A 23,726-nucleotide genomic window follows, 5' to 3' on the forward strand; every position below is an offset into this window, starting at 1 on the left:
TAATATGTCTCAAAGACACTAATCAGTACGAGCTGTAAGGATCAATGTGAGATAAAAGAGAACATGTGAAAGTAGATACATTGATCTGATGTCTTTTAGCTGTTGTATTTTGTGCATTGTTAAAACGTTTTAATACTATCTTTATCATAAATAATTGTATTGTTTTAATTTATTTTTACAAATATTATTACTGTGATCCAAGTGTCAATTCTTTCATGATTTTGATGCAAAATAGACAATTCCAGCTCAGGCTAACTCATATATACTCTGTGCGTAGTAAATGACACTTCTCACTTGATAATGTTACATTTCGTTCTCTTACGCTACGTGACATATTGATTTGCATACGTTCTTTAAATTTATGTTTGTATTTACCAGTTCCTTAATGTAAGATTTTAATCATATTCCTATTAATTTCACAATGTTTAATTATCGAATTTTATCATTGCGATTAATTTTATATCAATTGAATGACGATTCGTGTTTTTTAATTTAATATCCTACTTGATTTTAGTTCATACACTACTATATTTTTCGAATTACTACTAGAATTTTAAGAAATTCTAGTAGTAAATTTTACAATTACTACGTATTCTAGAAATTTTATTATTCAAAGATAGAATGGAACTTGTATTGTACTGTATATAAACGCCAGGGTGCGCTTTCTTACTCTGGCAGCGTTAGGCGTGATAATTTTGCTATTGTGCTTTGATTCAAGTGTTGTCTTGTGTGAAAAATGTCAAAGTTTTCGTCTTTGAAAAGAAATTCTTCGCCAGTTCCTCAAGACCTATTACCACGAAATGCAAGAAGACGAATTGAAAGAGAGGAAAATGTCTCAGGTGAGTGAAGGCTTGTCTTACATAAGTGCCGAAAAGGTGATTAACGTTAAAACAACTGTCATGTATGAAGAATATTTGTTTATTAAATGAACATAAACTAGGTTATTTTATCGGAAAACGAAACTAAGCTTTGTAGGCGTAGAATTTTCTATTTCAATCCCATACGAAAACACAAATATGGTGACATGCTCATAAAGTTCTGAGTTATAGCAACTTTAAACTTGAAAGATTAATTACTAACACGATAAATTAATTGTAAGTTGATAGTGTATTTCATTTCGTGTTATCCTGTACTTTGCTAATATGTTAATTTTTTAAAATGTAATAAATTCAGTTTTATGTTACACTTCAACACCCTTCTAGACTATAATTGGTAGGATAAGAATTTCGATTGAGTATTTTATATATGGAATTGTGAAATATTTTGTGTTTGCTGTTTTACGTTGTATTTATATTCTTGGCTGTTATATATAACAGAGGGAAAGTATAGTAATCTGTGAAAAAAGTACCATTGATAATTTTTGGAATTATGAGCTTAAAACATGGAAAAACGCAATGAAATTCTGTGTTTATGTGCTCGTGTGTGAGAAGTATGTTTGTTCACTCTATTCGACGCTCAATAAATTGTTACTTTTGTAGAGATTTTCTGAAATTTTCCTGAGGTTTGTGTGTTAGGGAGATGAATGCTATTAAATTTTGATAGTTAAGGTTGAAAGGTGGGGAAAATATAAGGATATATATAAGGATATTGGTTTTAATTAGTGTGTATTTAAAATGTAAGAAATTATATTGCAATAATTGTGAATTTTATGAAAATTGCTATACATAGCGTTTGTTTATAATGGTTTGATTCTAGACAAGTGTCTGTAAACAGTTTGTTCTTGAATTTTGATGTACTTGAATTGAAATTTACAGGTTTTTTAACTGAGTAATTATACAATGATTTATTGGGCATTTGTAATAATAAGTTAATACTAAAGAAAATACTGGTATCGTGAAGACTCGATACTGGAAAGAAATTAAAATTTTACGTCTTATGAGAAATGCATTTGCAATAATGAAATGAGTCAATAAAAAAATTAAAATTAAAAGAATTTAGAACTGCTGAATACATTCTGATAATAATTATAATAAAAGTACAGCATTCTTTCTAAATATAAATACATCGCATAATAAATTTTAAGACTAAAACTTGATAATGATGATACATGGAAACTTTTATACTAAAATTATCATTACTGTTATTCTACGAATATTTTCGGTCTATTTTATTAAAAGTTTGGCACAAAACGACTGCATAAACAGCTGTTTTAATGAAACCGTTGAGGGGCGGATAAGAGTAAGAGAAAGCTCAGCTTAAAATGTAGGGAAATATTTTTTCGTAAAAAGGTGAGAGAGGTTTTGTTATACATAATTAAAGTATTGACTGATATTTGTACACAAATATAGTTGTGTTATTTATTACACTACTTCATCGGTATTTTTAGTAGAAATTCCAAAAAAGTTTTTTACATTTACATTAAAAAGTAATATATTTGTGTAGGAGATGAATTACGACAACGCGAACAAGATCGAGGTAAAAATTACGAACCTCAGGATGACATTCCATTTAGAGGGAGACAAGAGTCACATCCCCCTTTCTCAATAAACGATGAAAGACCATCAACTAGTACAGATGCAGATAGAACTGCTCCTGGTGAGTGTAGCAGAAACATAAATACATTCAACAGAGGTAACAATAAGTATGCATTTATAAGCTGATAAGTATATACCTATCAGCTTATGTCAGTTCTGAATGATATGATATGAAAATATTTCGCACTTAAACATCCATACTTTTGCTTTAAAATCGATTACAACACATTACATTAAAAAAAATATAAATAATGTTTTTGTTTTCGTTAATTCACGTATAATATTTATATATGAAAGGTGGAGTACAGTTTCGTGATTTTGAACTTGTTGGAGAATTTCCAAATACACAAGAATTACGTTCTTCGATAGCAGCAGAAGATGCAAGAGCAACGACTAGTAGATCGCCTGCAATAATTACACCTGTTGAAAGTATGACAAGACCATCTTTACGTACAGGTAAGTTACAAACAAAATAATTGTTATTAAATATTCTATTTGCAAGTGTGATTTAGTAAAATGTATTCCTTTAGAAAATGTTGCTCTAATGGAACATCCCGATGGAACTCATGAATGTGGACAGTCGTCTTCAGCCATGGCTCCTGCTTGTCTACTGCATTCAAAAACTACAGTCGATATTATTTCGACTGCGATGAAAAGACTGGGTCTAGAGCTAACTTATACTGGGTCTACAAGACATAACTTTGCTAGAAGACCTGGCATTGGCATTAAGGGTAAAAAAATAAATTTACTTGCAAATTATTTTCCAATAGATATACCACACGGAGAAGTGTATCATTATGATGTGGATATTGAAAAGGATCTGCTCATAACAGAAGTAGGTGGTACTGAAAGTAAACCTACGCGTAAAAAGTATAGATGCCAAAATACTAAACTGAAGAGAAGAGTTATTGAAGAAATGATTCGTGAAGTTCCTCTATTCAGAAATATTAGACCGGCATTTGATGGCGAGAAAAACTTGTACACCCGAGAACCGTTGCCGATAAAATACAAAACACTATTTACCGTAAGCATTACGGATGATTTTGATCCCGAAGAAACGACTACATATAAAATTACGATTAAACCTGTTAACATGTCAGACACAGCTGAAAGGTCAAACAACAATTCAATTAGTTTAGAACCATTACACGAGCTGTTAGCGGGTAAATGCAGTGATATAACAGAAAGTATTATTAAGGGAATGGTAGCCATAGAGACCATACTAAGACACGGTCCTGCTCTACATTTGGTTCCAGTTGGAAGGTCATTTTTCATAAATCCTCACATGGATGAAGTTCCTCTATTAGGGGGAGGAAGAGAAATTTGGTTTGGTCATCATCAAAGCATGCGGCTTTGTCAATGGAAGCCCATGCTAAACGTTGATAAATCGGCAACGACATTTTATAGAAGCTGCTCCGTTGTTGAGTTTATGTTTGAAATATTATATCCACGTACTGAGAACTTTGAGTTGGCTGCAAGACAAATGAGATGTCTCACAGATGCTGAAAGAACAACACTAACAAAGGAAATGAAGAATTTGAAAGTTGAAGTAACTCATTTGCCTTATCCCCGAAAATATAAAATTCGAGACATCACAAGGGACAATGCTAACAACATTATTTTTATGAGAAAGATTAATGATAAGGAAACTTTTTGCTCGATATCAGAATATTTTCGGTCCGAATATCAACCATTAAAATATCCTAATTTACCTTGTTTAAATGTGGGAAATAATAAGAAAGATATCTATTTACCATTGGAAGTGTGCAATATTGTAGCAGGTCAGCACAATAATAAGAAATTAACGGACAGACAAACTTCAGATATGATTCGCTACACGGCTCGACCTCCTGCAAAAAAATTCCAGGATATCAAACAGACTGTTAATGCTATGATGCAAGACTTTCAACCATTCTCGAGAGAATTTGGCATTCGTGTAAGTACGGATTTCCTAAAGTGTACAGGCAGAGTATTGGATCCTCCAGAAGTTATGTACGACGGAAGTGAGACCGTCAAACCTTCTAACGGAAGCTGGAATATGGTAAATAAGAAGTTTCACAAAGGAGTGACAATTGGCAACTGGATGCTGCTGAGTTTCTCGGAAAATCGCTTCTGTAACGAAGCAGTGTTAAGAAAGTTAGTTAATATGCTAATAGAAAATGGTAGAAATGTAGGGGTAGATTTTGCAGATCCATTGAAAGTGAGAGGCTTCACACGTATTGATGGAAAGCCGGGAGATATATTAAGGCAAGCTAAAAAGATGGAGCCTGAATTGGAATTAGCAGTAATAGTATTACCAGCAGAAGATATTTATTCTGAAGTTAAAACAGTTGCAGAAACGGAATTAGGACTTATGACACAATGTGTAAAAGATGCAAACCTTGTGGATGGCAGAAAGTTTAATGCACAGCTCATACGTAATATATGTCAAAAAATTAATGCAAAAATGGGTGGGGTTAACAATTCATTAGCACTGGAGTACAGACCTCAAATTATGAAGAGACCTGCTATGATTGTGGGTATCGATTGTAATCATCCCGCTCCTGGTGACAAAGTTGGATACTCGATCGCAGCAGTAGTAGGAAGTTTAGATGCTTATTGTGGAAAATTTAAAGCGTCCATTCGTGTTCAGCATAAGAAACAGAAAATAGGCGGACAGAGGTTTGGACAAGATATTGTTGTCGAGCTGAAGGAAATGATGAAGGAACTTTTCAAGGCATTCTACAAATATACTGGAGGAAAAAAACCACAAAAAATTATTGTTTATAGAGACGGGGTTAGCGAAGGCGAATTTCAAAAAGTGATGGATTACGAAATGAGAGAAATTAGAAAGGCGTGTGAAGAAATGGCACGTGGTGAGACCTACCGACCTCCCATCACTTTTATCATAACTGGAAAACGTCATCACACGCGTTTTCTTCCCGAAAATCGAAGAGACGGTGTGGGCAGACCGGGAAACGTTCCACCCGGTACTACGGTGGATACGGCTGTAGTACATCCTGTGCTGTATGATTTTTACTTATGCAGTCATATTGGAATACATGGTACCAGCAGACCCGCTCATTATACGGTTCTATGGGACGATAACGACTTCACGGCAGATGAGCTACAAGTGTTAACTTACTACCTGTGCCACACGTATGCCAGATGCACCAGGAGCATATGTATACCCTGTGCCGTTAAGTACGCCGATCTGGCAGCTTCCAGAGCCAAGGAATATCTGATAGAGAAAACCGAGGGTATGTCAAGTTCTGGTAGTAAAGTGTCGGAACGTGAAAAAGTAATTATTGAAGAAAGCATTAAAGAAGCCATAAAAGTAGTTGACGAAATAGAAAATAGAATGTATTTTGTGTAAATTTTGATAAAATACACATTCTTGCAAACAAATGGCACAGTATTTTAGTAAAATTATTTAGGACTGTTTTAATTTACCAACGTTTATTTGAAAATTTCATAGTTTTCCTTGAATGTTTCATAATAAATAATATAAGATATAAACACTTTGTAAGAACTTTTATATACTTGCTTTGTAAATCTGTGTTTATAATGTAATGAGTAAAAATGTTTTTATGGTGCGTGTTAGCCATGAAAATATATGTATTTAACTTTCTTTTACATTATATAATTTAAAAATTTTATACCTGAAATTAGCCTAAAACGTTGGAGTAGACCACATTTTTGTATACGCTTCAACATCGCCAAAATATTAATTAATAGTTCTCAACTTTTTCAGTAATTAGGTGTGAATTTCCTTTATGCTTTTATTTATTACTGTATATTTTTTATAATTTTGTTGTCTACTATATGTTTACTTTGATAAATTTTTGTATCATGTCTTCAATAATTACAATGTTTTAATTTACAATTAAGCGCTGTTTACTTTAATTACGTGTATGATTTTTTACTTATTTTTCTTCTATGTTTATCATGAACTGTATTTACTTTCTAAGGTATAGCAAATAAAATATCACTTTTTATATATTGTATGAAGGAATTACTTACTTTATTTATAATAGCTTGAAGATTCGAGAATAATTATAAATATTAAGTTCACAGTAGATTACATTGGCTCGTTCCTATACGTGGTGTTCTCAATCAAATTTTTCACATGTCATTATATAATAATAAAATTTATTTTTGTTTTTTATTCGAATTTAAAACCAAAAACGAAGTGATTTATATCAATAAATAATGAACAATTAAACAATATTGTAAGTGCGATTGTCGTCCTTCGTGGAAAAGCGCGAGGAATCCATAAACTTGTTTCAAAGAATCAGCAATGAACTTTGGGCTTGCATTAATTTGTTATAATTAAACATGCGAGTTTCATATTAATGTAGTAAAATTAAACATTTATGATTATTATTCTACAGATTTTCTATCGTTTAAAGAAATTCATGATAATTGTTTGCGAGATTCAAAATTGTGACTTTAGTGGTCCGTGAGGTGAGAAAGGTTACCGATCGCTTATTTAAACTTATTGTCATTGTTGTTCGTAAAATATTTTCAATTATATTATATGCTCATACCATAATGTGAGAACCGAGGGGGTTAGTTGTCCCCACTTACAGGCGGCTCTGTCAGAGGATGGCTTTATAGAAGGGCAAAATAAAATGAGTGGGGAGGTTAATAAGCAAGTTGACAGGTTCCCAAATGAATACACAGGTTGAACAAGAATAACACATTTAATAAACAACTATAAAATTGTACATATCAAAGGCTAAGGTGAAGATCTAGCCTTTGATATGTACAATTTTATAGTTGCTTATTTTTCTATTCTATTCTATGTCGCGACAATGATTCGTCTTTTATATGAAACATCTAATCTCTATTCTCAAAGTTAAGAGACGACAGAGAGATCTCTAGGGGAGAGATTTCTCAGAGAGAGAGTACACAAATAGATATTCAAAAAATTCCTCTATGTTCCCGATCCGTAATATGTGTCGTTGGTAAAAACGTTCCTGGATCGACACAGCAGTTATGGCGATATTAGTCAGTAGATGTGTCAGGCGGTGTCCGCCTTGTGAATGTCCGCCTTGCGGACTGCGTCCAAGCCCTCTTTATACTATTTTTGAGGGGGTGAGAACTATGACATCATTAATGAATTATACGCACACCTGTTCGTGTGTTGATGTCTGGATCTAGCTTGTACGGATCACTGGCACAGAGAAGTTTGTTTAATTTATTGACGTCAGTGTCTAGAAGATATGATTTTATAATATAAATTTCTATAGGTTTGACGGATCTCATCCATAAATTAACATTCATCTGACAATAATTCTTTTAACCTGGTCAATTATCTAGATATTGTTTATATCAAACGTCGCGTTTGACAACGAACGAGGCGATTTATTGCTGTAACCAGGTGTCACGTGCAACCAAAGAGGGGGTAAAAAACATCTCTTATTCCCGTCTTGTTGATATTAACGTGTATAGAATTACCTTTAAACAAATGGAGGAGATTTCTTTTATTGATATACTAACGACTTTTTTCGAGGAGATCGTCTCGGTCATCGACCGCAGAAGTCCCTCGTTATCCCTTTTTACCTAATCACGAAGTTTATTAGAAAGGTGATACTGTTCTAAAACAAAAGGGTTTTAGACCGTCACAATAAACTTAATAAGAAATTACGCCACTGTAGCCCATAACTATATCATTTTCATTAACTGGATATCAAATTTGTTTTATATAATTCTATTTACAACATAATTTGTATACTGCAATATCCCAGAAAATTACTAAATTCATTAAAACAAGCAACGATTAATTCAGTTTAGTAGTCAGAACATTTTAAGATTCTTTATAATATGTGTTTTTCCCCATAAGCTCAACGCAGGTATTAAATCATAATAATAAGATTAATAACACAAGAACATAAAGAGTTTATACATCTGTTGTTTCACATTCTCTCGCGTATATATTACACGACAATGGAACAATTGTTTAAAACTGTTTTCGTTTTCACAGTGAATTTCAGGCAGTGACTTAGAAACGTTCAACATTATTTTTTTTCTAGTTATATTATAACTTTAGTTTACATGCTTTTTTGTGACCTGAGTCATTGATAAACAAGATGATAGTCCTTGTAGAGAGGTAGACACATACACAAGAGTTCTGGTCTTCGGGGATATTTCGAAGAGAAGAGAAGATTTTCAATCTGTTACGGGAGTAGGAGTTGAGGAACTGAAGTATAACCTGGTGAAGAGGATATTCCTATTTTAGACACACTAATTATATTATTCCGTTTTAGGAGGCATTAATATAGGCGATGATTATATATTTCGAATTGAAAGAAGATCAGAAGGTTGCGGAAAAGTGTCTTTTTTTACACTGAGAACGTGTAGGAAGAGATGCAGTCAGGTGTGAAAGTTGACAGATATCGCTGCCTGCAGAGTTACGTTGTATACTATTAAAAACGATAGTACTTTGTTTTATTATTCAGTTTAAACTGTTTAATTTGGAGTCCTGTTCTCACACTATTACACGAGAAAAAGTTTTAAAAACAATTCGTCACCGTGTTAGCAACGAAGATAATACATTTGTGTCGCCATCTGTCGCTTCAAAATTATAACACTTTTCAATAAAAACAATTACAAACATGTAGATGTGAAGCATGTTTTTAATATAATATAAAAACATTAAATTCATACACATATTACATTGTCAATTGTAAGCATAATAAAAAATGTAAAAATTAAAATATTATTATAAATGTTTCATAAACAATGTACTGGTATTCATTAACTGAATCTGTAGGAGTATAACAAATCACTGAATGCTGGTATTTGTTCACGGGTTCCTACTTTACCAACGAGTTGGCCACATAAAAATTTACGCAGGTCTTCTTCCTGTTTCTATTTCATACGTAGGATGAAATAGAAACAGGAGCCAGTTTACATAGAAATAGAAATAGGAGCCAGTTTACATAGAAAGTCGCCATGAGAAGTATCTCCTTTGGCATATTGTCCATTGTTGCATAGACATGTTCCATCAAACAAATCAAAATTTTCAAATAAAGAAACAGGCCTATCTCCTGTGCTACGTAAATTACACAATTAAAAGTGAATGGTTTAAACATGCTAGTGATATGTCTAGAATATAATAGATTTACTGAAGTAATCAAGTTAACTTCTTGTACAGCATCTGGTTCCTACCTTACAAGAAAGTTGTTGAAGACTACTGCTTTTATACGAGATGGGGCAACATCTTATACTGCTTGACAAACGAAGAAACTGCTTTGTGTGAAATTTAGTGATGGCAGTATCGTCTTTAGAGACTTACCAGATACACGGTCTGTTCTTCACTGGACTTCAGCCCTTGTCACTTCTGGATGTGGAGTTTCCTAAGACCGAGTTTTTTCTGATAATGTACATTCTGTGCTCCGCTGAAGGTCTTTATAATGCAGCAATATTTTTATCTAAATGCTTTTTACAACTATCAATAAATCACGCCATGTTATAGTAGAAGCTATAATATTGAAAATTTAACTGAATTGACTGTTTTAATGCCGGATTTAGCCAGGACGACTCTTGAATAATCAATTTGCTGCGTTATTTACTCCCAGTTCTACCCTGCGGTACATCTAATAAGAACTAATTAGAATTCGATTTTCATTCATTGAATTATATATAATTCATTACTATATAAATATTACTTAATATATAACAAAATTAAAAAATCTTTCTGATTTATATCGATTTTTATAATGTAGTGTATCAAAAAGTCACTTGCGAAGTTGGGAAAGAGTACATATTGCAAATTACAGAATAAAGTTACTGTAAATGTCTAATGGCGTTTAATACAGTCAGTGGGACAGTTTGATGTGACTAGAGTGCGTATGGAGTACTGTACAGTACATCACAACACTCAGCAATTTTCATATTTAAAATATCTTATGCGCACTCGAATACAGTGTTTGTACACGACAAATTCGTGTGTCATCGCTGCGAGAGTCACATGTGGATTATTGTGAAGAAAGTTACTAACTCTCTCCTTCAACTCGTTGAGGGAGGCAAGCGATGCCTGGAAGACATGTTGCTTCACATGATCACACAAGAAAAAATTCATAAGGGTTAAGTCAGTGTAGAAGCCATTAATTAATATGGGCCACTGTGATCTATCCTGGAAACATTACATTTAAGTCTTTCCTAAACAAATAAAACAAAGTGAGCTATTGCACCATCCTCCTGAAACTAAAGTTACTGTCATTAACTCAGGGTAAGATCATCCTGAAAACCCAGCAGTGGCATTCAGCATGTTTCCATATGTGTATGTTTTACATTATTTACAAATACGTACAGACCAACAGTAATATTTCCCAGGATAGACAATCCTTGGAGCCCATTTGGTAAGCGATTTTTTGGGCACACTGCATTTAACATTTCTAATTGTAAAGTAACTTCATTACAGTAGGTGTCATTTTAAAACTCCTCTGGGATATTTTACAGATATTTACATTAAAAAATTTTTAATACATTCTGAATGAAAATAATTAAAACATTAACTTGTATTCGTTTGTTTAAATCAATTCATATTATTTAACATGTTTAGAAGTTATTAGTTATTATCAATTATGTAAATTGTCGAAATTAAATTAATTTAAATTAATCATGTAAACACGACAGTCTGATAATGATTAAATTCACAGTATTATATTAATGTCTTCTGGTAAGATATTAATTTACAGTTTAATTACAAGTGAATTAATGCATTGGTTAGAATTTCATATTTGGGATTATTTGCTCGAATGGTTAACTTTCAACTTTGCTACACGAATTGTATATTGAAATAGAAGAATCATACGTTCATTGTACGAAATTCATATTTTTTCANTCCACCCGGTACTACGGTGGATACGGCTGTAGTACATCCTGTGCTGTATGATTTTTACTTATGCAGTCATATTGGAATACATGGTACCAGCAGACCCGCTCATTATACGGTTCTATGGGACGATAACGACTTCACGGCAGATGAGCTACAAGTGTTAACTTACTACCTGTGCCACACGTATGCCAGATGCACCAGGAGCATATGTATACCCTGTGCCGTTAAGTACGCCGATCTGGCAGCTTCCAGAGCCAAGGAATATCTGATAGAGAAAACCGAGGGTATGTCAAGTTCTGGTAGTAAAGTGTCGGAACGTGAAAAAGTAATTATTGAAGAAAGCATTAAAGAAGCCATAAAAGTAGTTGACGAAATAGAAAATAGAATGTATTTTGTGTAAATTTTGATAAAATACACATTCTTGCAAACATATGGCACAGTATTTTAGTAAAATTATTTAGGACTGTTTTAATTTACCAACGTTTATTTGAAAATTTCATAGTTTTCCTTGAATGTTTCATAATAAATAATATAAGATATAAACACTTTGTAAGAACTTTTATATACTTGCTTTGTAAATCTGTGTTTATAATGTAATGAGTAAAAATGTTTTTATGGTGCGTGTTAGCCATGAAAATATATGTATTTAACTTTCTTTTACATTATATAATTTAAAAATTTTATACCTGAAATTAGCCTAAAACGTTGGAGTAGACCACATTTTTGTATACGCTTCAACATCGCCAAAATATTAATTAATAGTTCTCAACTTTTTCAGTAATTAGGTGTGAATTTCCTTTATGCTTTTATTTATTACTGTATATTTTTTATAATTTTGTTGTCTACTATATGTTTACTTTGATAAATTTTTGTATCATGTCTTCAATAATTACAATGTTTTAATTTACAATTAAGCGCTGTTTACTTTAATTACGTGTATGATTTTTTACTTATTTTTCTTCTATGTTTATCATGAACTGTATTTACTTTCTAAGGTATAGCAAATAAAATATCACTTTTTATATATTGTATGAAGGAATTACTTACTTTATTTATAATAGCTTGAAGATTCGAGAATAATTATAAATATTAAGTTCACAGTAGATTACATTGGCTCGTTCCTATACGTGGTGTTCTCAATCAAATTTTTCACATGTCATTATATAATAATAAAATTTATTTTTGTTTTTTATTCGAATTTAAAACCAAAAACGAAGTGATTTATATCAATAAATAATGAACAATTAAACAATATTGTAAGTGCGATTGTCGTCCTTCGTGGAAAAGCGCGAGGAATCCATAAACTTGTTTCAAAGAATCAGCAATGAACTTTGGGCTTGCATTAATTTGTTATAATTAAACATGCGAGTTTCATATTAATGTAGTAAAATTAAACATTTATGATTATTATTCTACAGATTTTCTATCGTTTAAAGAAATTCATGATAATTGTTTGCGAGATTCAAAATTGTGACTTTAGTGGTCCGTGAGGTGAGAAAGGTTACCGATCGCTTATTTAAACTTATTGTCATTGTTGTTCGTAAAATATTTTCAATTATATTATATGCTCATACCATAATGTGAGAACCGAGGGGGTTAGTTGTCCCCACTTACAGGCGGCTCTGTCAGAGGATGGCTTTATAGAAGGGCAAAATAAAATGAGTGGGGAGGTTAATAAGCAAGTTGACAGGTTCCCAAATGAATACACAGGTTGAACAAGAATAACACATTTAATAAACAACTATAAAATTGTACATATCAAAGGCTAAGGTGAAGATCTAGCCTTTGATATGTACAATTTTATAGTTGCTTATTTTTCTATTCTATTCTATGTCGCGACAATGATTCGTCTTTTATATGAAACATCTAATCTCTATTCTCAAAGTTAAGAGACGACAGAGAGATCTCTAGGGGAGAGATTTCTCAGAGAGAGAGTACACAAATAGATATTCAAAAAATTCCTCTATGTTCCCGATCCGTAATATGTGTCGTTGGTAAAAACGTTCCTGGATCGACACAGCAGTTATGGCGATATTAGTCAGTAGATGTGTCAGGCGGTGTCCGCCTTGTGAATGTCCGCCTTGCGGACTGCGTCCAAGCCCTCTTTATACTATTTTTGAGGGGGTGAGAACTATGACATCATTAATGAATTATACGCACACCTGTTCGTGTGTTGATGTCTGGATCTAGCTTGTACGGATCACTGGCACAGAGAAGTTTGTTTAATTTATTGACGTCAGTGTCTAGAAGATATGATTTTATAATATAAATTTCTATAGGTTTGACGGATCTCATCCATAAATTAACATTCATCTGACAATAATTTCTTTAACCTGGTCAACTATCTAGATATTGTTTATATCAAACGTCGCGTTTGACTACGAAGGAGGCGATTTATTGCCGTAACCACGTGTCACGTGCAACCAAAGAGGGGGTAAAAACATCTCTTATTCCCGTCTTGTTGATATTAACGTCTATAGAATTACCTTTAAACAAATGGAGGAGATTTCGTTTATTGATATACTAACGATTTTTTTCGAGGAGATCGTCTCGGTCATCGACCGCAGAAGTCCCTCGTTTTCCCTTTTTCCCTAATCACGAAGTTTATTAGAAAGGTGATACTGTTCTAAAACAAAAGGGTTTTAGACCGTCACAATAAACTTAATAAGAAATTACGCCACTGTAGCCCATAACTATATCATTTTCATTAACTGGATATCAAATTTGTTTTATATAATTCTATTTACAACATAATTTGTATACTGCAATATCCCAGAAAATTACTAAATTCATTAAAACAATCAACGATTAATTCAGTTTAGTAGTCAGAACATTTTAAGATTCTTTATAATATGTGTTTTTCCCCATAAGCTCAACGCAGGTATTAAATCATAATAATAAGATTAATAACACAAGAACATAAAGAGTTTATACATCTGTTGTTTCACATTCTCTCGCGTATATATTACACGACAATGGAACAATTGTTTAAAACTGTTTTCGTTTTCACAGTGAATTTCAGGCAGTGACTTAGAAACGTTCAACATTATTTTTTTTCTAGTTATATTATAACTTTAGTTTACATGCTTTTTTGTGACCTGAGTCATTGATAAACAAGATGATAGTCCTTGTAGAGAGGTAGACACATACACAAGAGTTCTGGTCTTCGGGGATATTTCGAAGAGAAGAGAAGATTTTCAATCTGTTACGGGAGTAGGAGTTGAGGAACTGAAGTATAACCTGGTGAAGAGGATATTCCTATTTTAGACACACTAATTATATTATTCCGTTTTAGGAGGCATTAATATAGGCGATGATTATATATTTCGAATTGAAAGAAGATCAGAAGGTTGCGGAAAAGTGTCTTTTTTTACACTGAGAACGTGTAGGAAGAGATGCAGTCAGGTGTGAAAGTTGACAGGTATCGCTGCCTGCAGAGTTACGTTGTATACTATTAAAAACGATAGTACTTTGTTTTATTATTCAGTTTAAACTGTTTAATTTGGAGTCCTGTTCTCACACTATTACACGAGAAAAAGTTTTAAAAACAATTCGTCACCGTGTTAGCAACGAAGATAATACATTTGTGTCGCCATCTGTCGCTTCAAAATCATAACACTTTTCAATAAAAACAATTACAAACATGTAGATGTGAAGCATGTTTTTAATATAATATAAAAACATTAAATTCATACACATATTACATTGTCAATTGTAAGCATAATAAAAAATGTAGAAATTAAAATATTATTATAAATGTTTCATAAACAATGTACTGGTATTCATTAACTGAATTTGTAGGAGTATAACAAATCACTGAATGCTGGTATTTGTTCACGGGTTCCTACTTTACCAACGAGTTGGCCACATAAAAATTTACGCAGGTCTTCTTCCTGTTTCTATTTCATACGTAGGATGAAATAGAAACAGGAGCCAGTTTACATAGAAATAGAAATAGGAGCCAGTTTACATAGAAAGTCGCCATGAGAAGTATCTCCTTTGGCATATTGTCCATTGTTGCATAGACATGTTCCATCAAACAAATCAAAATTTTCAAATAAAGAAACAGGCCTATCTCCTGTGCTACGTAAATTACACAATTAAAAGTGAATGGTTTAAACATGCTAGTGATATGTCTAGAATATAATAGATTTACTGAAGTAATCAAGTTAACTTCTTGTACAGCATCTGGTTCCTACCTTACAAGAAAGTTGTTGAAGACTACTGCTTTTATACGAGATGGGGCAACATCTTATACTGCTTGACAAACGAAGAAACTGCTTTGTGTGAAATTTAGTGATGGCAGTATCGTCTTTAGAGACTTACCAGATACACGGTCTGTTCTTCACTGGACTTCAGCCCTTGTCACTTCTGGATGTGGAGTTTCCTAAGACCGAGTTTTTTCTGATAATGTACATTCTGTGCTCCGCTGAAGGTCTTTATAATGCAGCAATATTTTTATCTAAATGCTTTTTACAACTATCAATAAATCACGCCATGTTATAGTAGAAGCTATAATATTGAAAATTTAACTGAATTGACTGTTTTAATGCCGGATTTAGCCAGGACGACTCTTGAATAAGCAAGTTGCTGCGTTATTTACTCCCAGTTCTACCCTGCGGTACATCTAATAAGAACTAATTAGAATTCGATTTTCATTCACTGAATTATATATAATTCATTACTATATAAATATTACTTAATATATAACAAAATTAAAAAATCTTTCTGATTTATATCGATTTTTATAATGTAGTGTATCAAAAAGTCACTTGCGAAGTTGGGAAAGAGTACATATTGCAAATTACAGAATAAAGTTACTGTAAATGTCTAATGGCGTTTAATACAGTCAGTGAGACAGTTTGATGTGACTAGAGTGCGTATGGAGTACTGTACAGTACATCACAACACTCAGCAATTTTCATATTTAAAATATTTTATGCGCACTCGAATACAGTGTTTGTACACGACAAATTCGTGTGTCATCGCTGCGAGAGTCACATGTAGATTATTGTGAAGAAGTTACTAACTCTCTCCTTCAACTCGTTGAGGGAGGCAAGCGATGCCTGGAAGACATGTTGCTTCACATGATCACACAAGAAAAAATTCATAAGGGTTAAGTCAGTGTAGAAGCCATTAATTAATATGGGCCACTGTGATCTATCCTGGAAACATTACATTTAAGTCTTTCCTAAACAAATAAAACAAAGTGAGCTATTGCACCATCCTCCTGAAACTAAAGTTACTGTCATTAACTCAGGGTAAGATCATCCTGAAAACCCAGCAGTGGCATTCAGCATGTTTCCATATGTGTATGTTTTACATTATTTACAAATACGTACAGACCAACAGTAATATTTCCCAGGATAGACAATCCTTGGAGCCCATTTGGTAAGCGATTTTTTGGGCACACTGCATTTAACATTTCTAATTGTAAAGTAACTTCATTACAGTAGGTGTCATTTTAAAACTCCTCTGGGATATTTTACAGATATTTACATTAAAAAATTTTTAATACATTCTGAATGAAAATAATTAAAACATTAACTTGTATTCGTTTGTTTAAATCAATTCATATTATTTAACATGTTTAGAAGTTATTAGTTATTATCAATTATGTAAATTGTCGAAATTAAATTAATTTAAATTAATCATGTAAACACGACAGTCTGATAATGATTAAATTCACAGTATTATATTAATGTCTTCTGGTAAGATATTAATTTACAGTTTAATTACAAGTGAATTAATGCATTGGTTAGAATTTCATATTTGGGATTATTTGCTCGAATGGTTAACTTTCAACTTTGCTACACGAATTGTATATTGAAATAGAAGAATCATACGTTCATTGTACGAAATTCAGATTTTTTTTTTCACAGGTGTGGGCAATCTGGCCTACATGCAAGATGTAATACAGTAGAGCCTCGAAAACTCGGCACTCGATAACCCGGCACTCCGGATAACTCGGTCACACCCTAACAGGGCAAAAATAACCTTAGATAATTAATTTTCATCATAGGCAGCTTTATGCCTCATAAAGTATTTTTCTGAGGTCTGTCTTATCACGTAAATAACTGTACACTATGTATTCATTAATTTTCATTTTCATGTAGTAAAGGCTCTATGCCTTCATAAAGTACGTACTTTTCTTTTGTTTAAGGGTATTTGCGCAGTTTATTCTCTGTTGTATTCTCAAGCAAACAATACATACAAGTACAGTACAATATTTTCTGAGGAAACATTCATACTTACCTTTTTTTAACCCCATTCCTGATAACCCGGCATTTTCACAAACTCGGCCACCCTTCGGTCCACATTAGGCCGAGTTTTCGAGGCTCTACTGTAATTGTGTTTTAATGTCCTATGATTTGTTTAAGATATATTACATATAAATGATTGATTGATAAATGATTGGATTGATATAAATAAACTATACATTATGTGTAACTACTTTAAATTCTTTATTAATCATTTAATGCCACATTGTGACAATATGTAATAGTGCACATATTTTATGTGCATAGTTTGCCTATGTGCTCAAAATACAGTGCAATATGAGTCAAAACATACAAATTATTTTGTTTTTTTTTTGCAGTCATGGATATCATCAATGGAAACATAAATTTTCATTTGTAGTTTTCGTTTCGATATCTGATTCTTTACCGCACGGATTATAAATGCAGATTTCTTTAAAAAATTACAAATTATTTGTTAGATGATTTGCCTGAATGCCTTTTTTCTTCGTCTATGGAGTTATGGCAAAAATTAATGAATCGATCCACGAGAGGCATATCAAGCTGTGTCTGATTCATGTGGTGAAGGTTATATAAATCATTACGTGAATTGATGTAGATGTATTTTTCAATGAAAGGATCCACATTTTAAACGCAGTTATGTAAGTAAAGAAAAACTCAAAATGGCAGAATTCAAATGAAACATTCTAGCCATAACACGTGTTAACTGCTTTTCTTGTTTCATTGAGCACTTTTTTTATCCGTAAGACCATATCTGGAGGTAGCTTCAATCACATCCAACTCGTAGCACCAAAGATTCCAGCCTGCACAATAAAGGCAGTGATTAGTGGCTTCCTAAAGAGATCCATTATCACACATCTGTGCGGTAATTATATCTGTTGTTGATAACAGTGTCGTAGTGTGCATGAATGCTGCAATTAATGTCAATGGGCGATCTTATATCTGTTGCAGGATAAAAATTCCCCACCTGTCTGCTGGCAAAAGAAGGGCTGTGTTCTAGTTGACGTAACTGCATCGTCAGACCTTGTGTCTGAGATATAGACTTCTTTACTCTTCTGTGACGTTTGTATACCATGCTACTGATGACGATAATCAGTATAACAATTCCAACAGCTACGCCAGATCCAATCAACAGGGGTATTCTACCTATACAAAGAATTACATACGTAATTATTTTAACTATTTAACAGAGAATAATGTCAAATTTTCCACTTACATTTATCTTCATCACTTAAATCGTCTTCGCTACAGTTTGGTAATCCGTCACAAACTAGTGATTGGTCTATACAATATTGAGGTGTCACTTTGCAAGTCTGGGTTACAGAATTTAAACAATATTGACTTTCCTTGCATACAAACTGAGTGCACGGCTCTACACAAAAGTTTAAATCTTTATTTTTATCAATAAAATATAAATTATTACACGAAAAAATGTACTTGAAAATACTAAATTACCACCAAAATTAAACGTCACAGCTGTCCACACTAATTTAAATCCGATTTTCTTATCAGGGGTCCCTAATACATCTGACGTAACTGAAGTTTTAAATCTATAAGTGTAAAATTTTTAAGTATTTTCTATAAAATATGTAAATAATATTATGAAAAATTACCTTATGAGTAACCTGTTTCTAATAGAGAGCTGTGTTTTCTCTTCAACATTTTTATAATATTTCAAATCTCCACAGAATTTCTTTAAAATATTTGGATTATATACAAAACTAGAATAACCATCATATATAGATAACTCTGCATCTTCACAATTCGCTGAAAAATATTTTAAAAATTATGTATTTGTATAAAGCTAATATATAAAATATTTTAAATTATAATAAAAACAACTCTGTAAAGTACAGTCGACCCCCCTATAACACTGTTGATTTTTCCGTTTTATATGAATTCCATGTTGTACGAGTCACTTAGATTTTACAAATACGTGAGCCGTTCACAGCCCGGCACACGTATTTGTAAAATCTAAGTGACTCGTACAACATGGAATTCATATAAAACGGAAAAATCAAGTGTTATAGAGGGTGGGGTCGACTATACAAAGAAATATACAAAGTAAATCGGCATATATATTGATTAACTCATTTATCTTGAGTTAGGCCATCCAGAATTTTCTTAAAGTTTAATTATTGAATATTATACTGTTTACTATTACCAATAAGTTTATCTTATGACCTATAACAAAATGGTTGTGTATTATATATTACACGGCGTATTGTAAGCAATAATTTTTTCTCATCCATTGTTTTGGTTTTCTGTTCGGTCAATATTCTTCATCTACATCTGTTACTCCAGTAGCTTCCTCATAATTATTTTTTACTGTTACTATATTATTTTTTTCTCCTCAGTTTTCGATATGTCGTACTTTCATCTTCTTCTGAATCCTGTCCAAGCCGTTTATATCTTGTAATTCTTTTTTAGTATTTGATTTAATGGCATTTTCTTCGTATGTCCTCGCCCTGAACTTACTTTTAAATCTTTTCTGTAATCTTTCCACTTTAACACTCCATCTAACCTCTTGATATGTCGTTCTACCTTCTTGTTTAACTGGTATAAATCTCACAAAATTCATTTTCTTCTGTATTTTATAATTATTTTTTATTGTATTACGGATTGGTATACATTTTAGACAATATCGCCTTACATATCAACACGTTTCTATTGTTTCCTGTCTTACCATTTTTGGCAGGAAAATGACCACTTCAAAAACTTTAAACTGATTTATATGACTATTAATACCGAAATTTTTATGACTGATTAATGACATTAATTTCATTAATTTTAAAGTCACTCTAATTGCATTGTTCTCAAGTAAGAATCAGTAACAATAGTCACATAATGAAATCATTTTGTTATCCTTTGTGACTTGCCGAATATATCTAATTATCTAATCTTTATTCGGTTATCCGCGATAGAAATATCAAATATGCTACTTTATCAATTTAATTTACTGTTCAGTAGCCAAGAAAAAAAGATATAATTCACGGTTTGACGTGTTCAAACGCACGACTGGCTACCGTTCACGCTTGATGAATGGTAACTGTACCATTCACAAAGATTTTGTTTCAACCGGTAGATCATACACGACTAAGAGAACGGTTGGCATATTATCCAAGTAGCAAGTTAGAAGTGTCATTACATTCTTTGAACATTACATCAATATATCTTACTTTGTTGCAGCATCAATCTTGCAAGACAATTGACAATGTTATATCAAAACAATTGTTTCTTGTCTGGAATGTTAAATTGTTTTATAAACCAAACAACAGAAAATGAAAGTATAATAAGTTTTCGTCTATTTTCTAAAACTTAACATCAAAATTCTTACTACAAAGACTGCGAAATATGTATGTAAATTAACAGAACGTGTTGGTGAATATATAAGAAATACAACTCACCTATACTTCCATACAGTTGTAACTCTAATATACGGATATATATATGTTGATTAGTGTTAACTCTTATTAACCATACACATTCTACATCTTTAGGAAAAGAATGAGGATACCCGGGAGAACTAATTATTCCACCAACACCCGATTCGGTTCCTCCGCATCCTTTAACTCCGCTTGTTGACAATGGTGGAGGAATGAGAGCTAGAAAACAATAAATATAATTACTTAAACACACAAAATCACACAATTAAGGCACTTTATTTGTTTAAAAAATGTTATGTAACGGGCTTAAAATGCTTTAAGATACTATGTAATGTATTAGTAACAGCGTGCAAACTATACAAATTTAACAAAATAACTTTTTATTTTTTAAAATTTCGAAATACCGCAATTGAATGCTGTTCCACTTTAGAATGTAAGGCTGATAGACAATACAAAATTTAAATTGTGCCATGAAAAAGACTAGAATACTAGATTCGGTTGCTGAAAAACGTATCCTTTGATATATTTCTTCAGAAATATATAAGAAAAGTCGACTTACTTTCATCTTTAAATTCGTATATTCCATGAAATCCCCGGTGGTGAATGATGTGATTTGTGCGAAATATGATTTCTGCTCTCGGATGCATTGTTATCATAGGTGTCGGGATTTCTGAACCACAATAACGTCCTATCAGCTCTTTGACATTGAAAAAGGTTATAGAAGAAATATCCACATAATCAGTTAGACATCTACAAGAGAAAAATATGTAAATATTTTCAATTACTATTCAAAATTAAAAGTACAGTACAAAGTAACACACTTTACAACTGATGGGACACAATCACGTTGTTTTGTTTGACAGGACATGTTAACTTAACACACGGACGATCTGCTTTCTGAGAAGAATTTCTACTAGAAACTGGCCCATATTTAAGTATTAAACACGTAAAGACAACACAGAAAAACTCTGTGTTGGTCAGGCGCGATCCCTGACCCCTTATGGTTTTATCCACTCTGACGCGAAAATTTTATTTATAATGCTGTAAAGAGACGACATATAAAATGCAATACACTTTTAATGCCAATTTATAATTAAAAAACCGAAAATTGACATAGGTTTGTTTACAAAAAAAAATCAATTTTGTTGTGAGAAGCGTATGGACCGCTTTTTGCCGGAGCTTCATTTATAAAAAGTATGTCAAAAAATAAATGATCGAGTAGTTTGTTTATCAAAATTGAAGTTTTATCTCCATAATTATCAGCAGAGATTTTCTACATAACTTACGACTTCTATAAATACATAAATAACTTAATATCTATGGTTTATTAATCCCGAACGTTACCTGTTGTACGCTGGAAATATCGATCGTTCGTGAACAGTTCATTAAGCTAAAGAAATACAACTACACAGCTTGTTGTAATAATTATTATGAATTTTTTAAATATTTTTGCAACAATTAATTAAAAAATTTCGTAATAAAATCACAAATAACGATTAAACGTAATTCAAAACTTAATTAAAGTGTTGCCATTTTATTCAATAAACAACGTCACTGCAAAATTTCCAATAGAGTTAAAGCATTTTAAAATTTTAAATTATTAATCTCTGATTGGATATTTCAAATTTTAAAAAATTTGAATAAACCATTAAGCGGTTGTTTTTTTTAAATTTATTAAAATTATTGCTATTTTAAATAATATTTATATATAATTAAAATATTAATACCCTTTACTGTAAGGTGGTTCCAAATCGAAGGTGTGAAAGGTCAAATTCAACGTTTCAAAGTCTGTTCCGATAAAATGATAGAAACACTCTACATCTTTAGGGTATTGTTCTGGATAGTGAGGAGAAGAAAAATTTCCAACTTTTCCAAATCGACTGTCGAATTGATAAAGACAAGAAGCTGAAAATGTAAATAATATTTAAATTTTAAAAAAATATATTTTAAATAGTTAAATTTTAGTTACAATATTGTACTTTAGATGGCGCCACTTACCGAATACCTTCCATTGGATTGAAACCAGAAAACTATAAAAGACGATCTGTATGAAAGTCATCTATAAATAACAAGTAAATAATTAATTTATAAATATTATATTTATAAAACATATAATTAAATTCTGACATAGTTCGTTTAAGATACGTATTTAAACTAGCCAATAAAACTAGTTTATATTAAGCCAATCATATAGCTCTATTTGAATTTTTAAAATTCAAATTTTATTTAAACGAATGATCGATTAAACTTATACAATTTATATTTTATTAATTACTATAAATTTATTTTAGTTATTAATTTAAACACTATTCAATAAAATAAAATTTAAAAAATATATTTTTTTACGTCATTATATCGGATGTCACGTGCTTCAGTTGTCGTCTAGTTTAAAGCAGACGACAACCGATGTTAGTAAAAATTCTCTAAACACAATATTTATGGTTTCTTCTTTCAATTTTATCATTTTATTTACTTTCGTAAATAAATAAACATATTATATTGTCTTTTAAATTTTTAAATTTAAATCAGTAGAGGTTTTATATTCGACCAATTAGATTATTCCATACAATATTTCAAACGTAACCCGATTATAACCTTTAAAAGGTTAATTTAATTTTAAATAAATCATTAAGATGTTATCTTAGAAATGAATAAATAATATTTTCTTATTTTATTTGCTTCAAATTTTAAATTATTGAAAACAATATGGCGATTTTAATACAAAATATTACAATTGAATCAAATGATCGAAATGTTTATATATTTAAAATTAATATAAATA

At 31.7% G+C, this 23,726-nt stretch overlaps 2 protein-coding genes across 5 annotated transcripts in view; one reads left to right on the forward strand and one right to left on the reverse strand.

The window, feature by feature from the left end:
- Positions 1–667: 667 nt before the first annotated feature.
- LOC111618228 (protein argonaute-2-like) lies at positions 668–12,306 on the forward strand. 3 transcript variants are annotated; one of them, XM_023359711.1, is made up of 5 exons: positions 668–839; positions 2,383–2,535; positions 2,772–2,930; positions 3,005–5,435; positions 11,308–12,306. In XM_023359711.1, the coding sequence occupies exons 1-5, from the start codon at positions 737–739 to the stop codon at positions 11,699–11,701; spliced, it is 3,240 nt and encodes a 1,079-aa protein (XP_023215479.1). In that variant the 5' UTR covers positions 668–736; the 3' UTR covers positions 11,702–12,306. The 3 variants fall into 3 exon arrangements, with proteins under 3 accessions (XP_023215479.1, XP_023215478.1, XP_023215480.1); XM_023359710.1 differs by lacking the exon at positions 11,308–12,306 and having other exon boundaries at positions 3,005–6,434; XM_023359712.1 differs by lacking the exons at positions 2,383–2,535; positions 11,308–12,306 and having other exon boundaries at positions 3,005–6,434.
- Positions 12,307–17,759: 5,453 nt separating this feature from the next.
- The window catches only part of LOC111618201 (membrane frizzled-related protein-like), a 6,878-nt gene continuing 911 nt past the window's right edge, over positions 17,760–23,726 (reverse strand). The window contains exons 1-9 of one of the 2 annotated variants that reach the window (XM_023359684.1): positions 23,072–23,127; positions 22,943–23,003; positions 22,672–22,849; positions 21,504–21,694; positions 20,966–21,163; positions 19,172–19,325; positions 19,014–19,108; positions 18,775–18,930; positions 18,409–18,704 (exon numbers count right to left, since the gene is read on the reverse strand). In XM_023359684.1, coding sequence (XP_023215452.1) covers positions 18,409–18,704; positions 18,775–18,930; positions 19,014–19,108; positions 19,172–19,325; positions 20,966–21,163; positions 21,504–21,694; positions 22,672–22,849; positions 22,943–23,003 — 1,329 coding nt within the window. In that variant the 5' untranslated portion in view covers positions 23,072–23,127. Of the gene's footprint in view, positions 18,705–18,774; positions 18,931–19,013; positions 19,109–19,171; positions 19,326–20,965; positions 21,164–21,503; positions 21,695–22,671; positions 22,850–22,942; positions 23,004–23,071; positions 23,128–23,726 lie in introns of those variants that run through there. The other variant, XM_023359685.1, reaches the window with a different exon arrangement.

Source organism: Centruroides sculpturatus, unplaced genomic scaffold (genome assembly GCF_000671375.1).
Source record: "Centruroides sculpturatus isolate CEXI.00-Female unplaced genomic scaffold, Cexi_2.0 scaffold124, whole genome shotgun sequence".
Taxonomy (NCBI): domain Eukaryota; kingdom Metazoa; phylum Arthropoda; class Arachnida; order Scorpiones; family Buthidae; genus Centruroides; species Centruroides sculpturatus.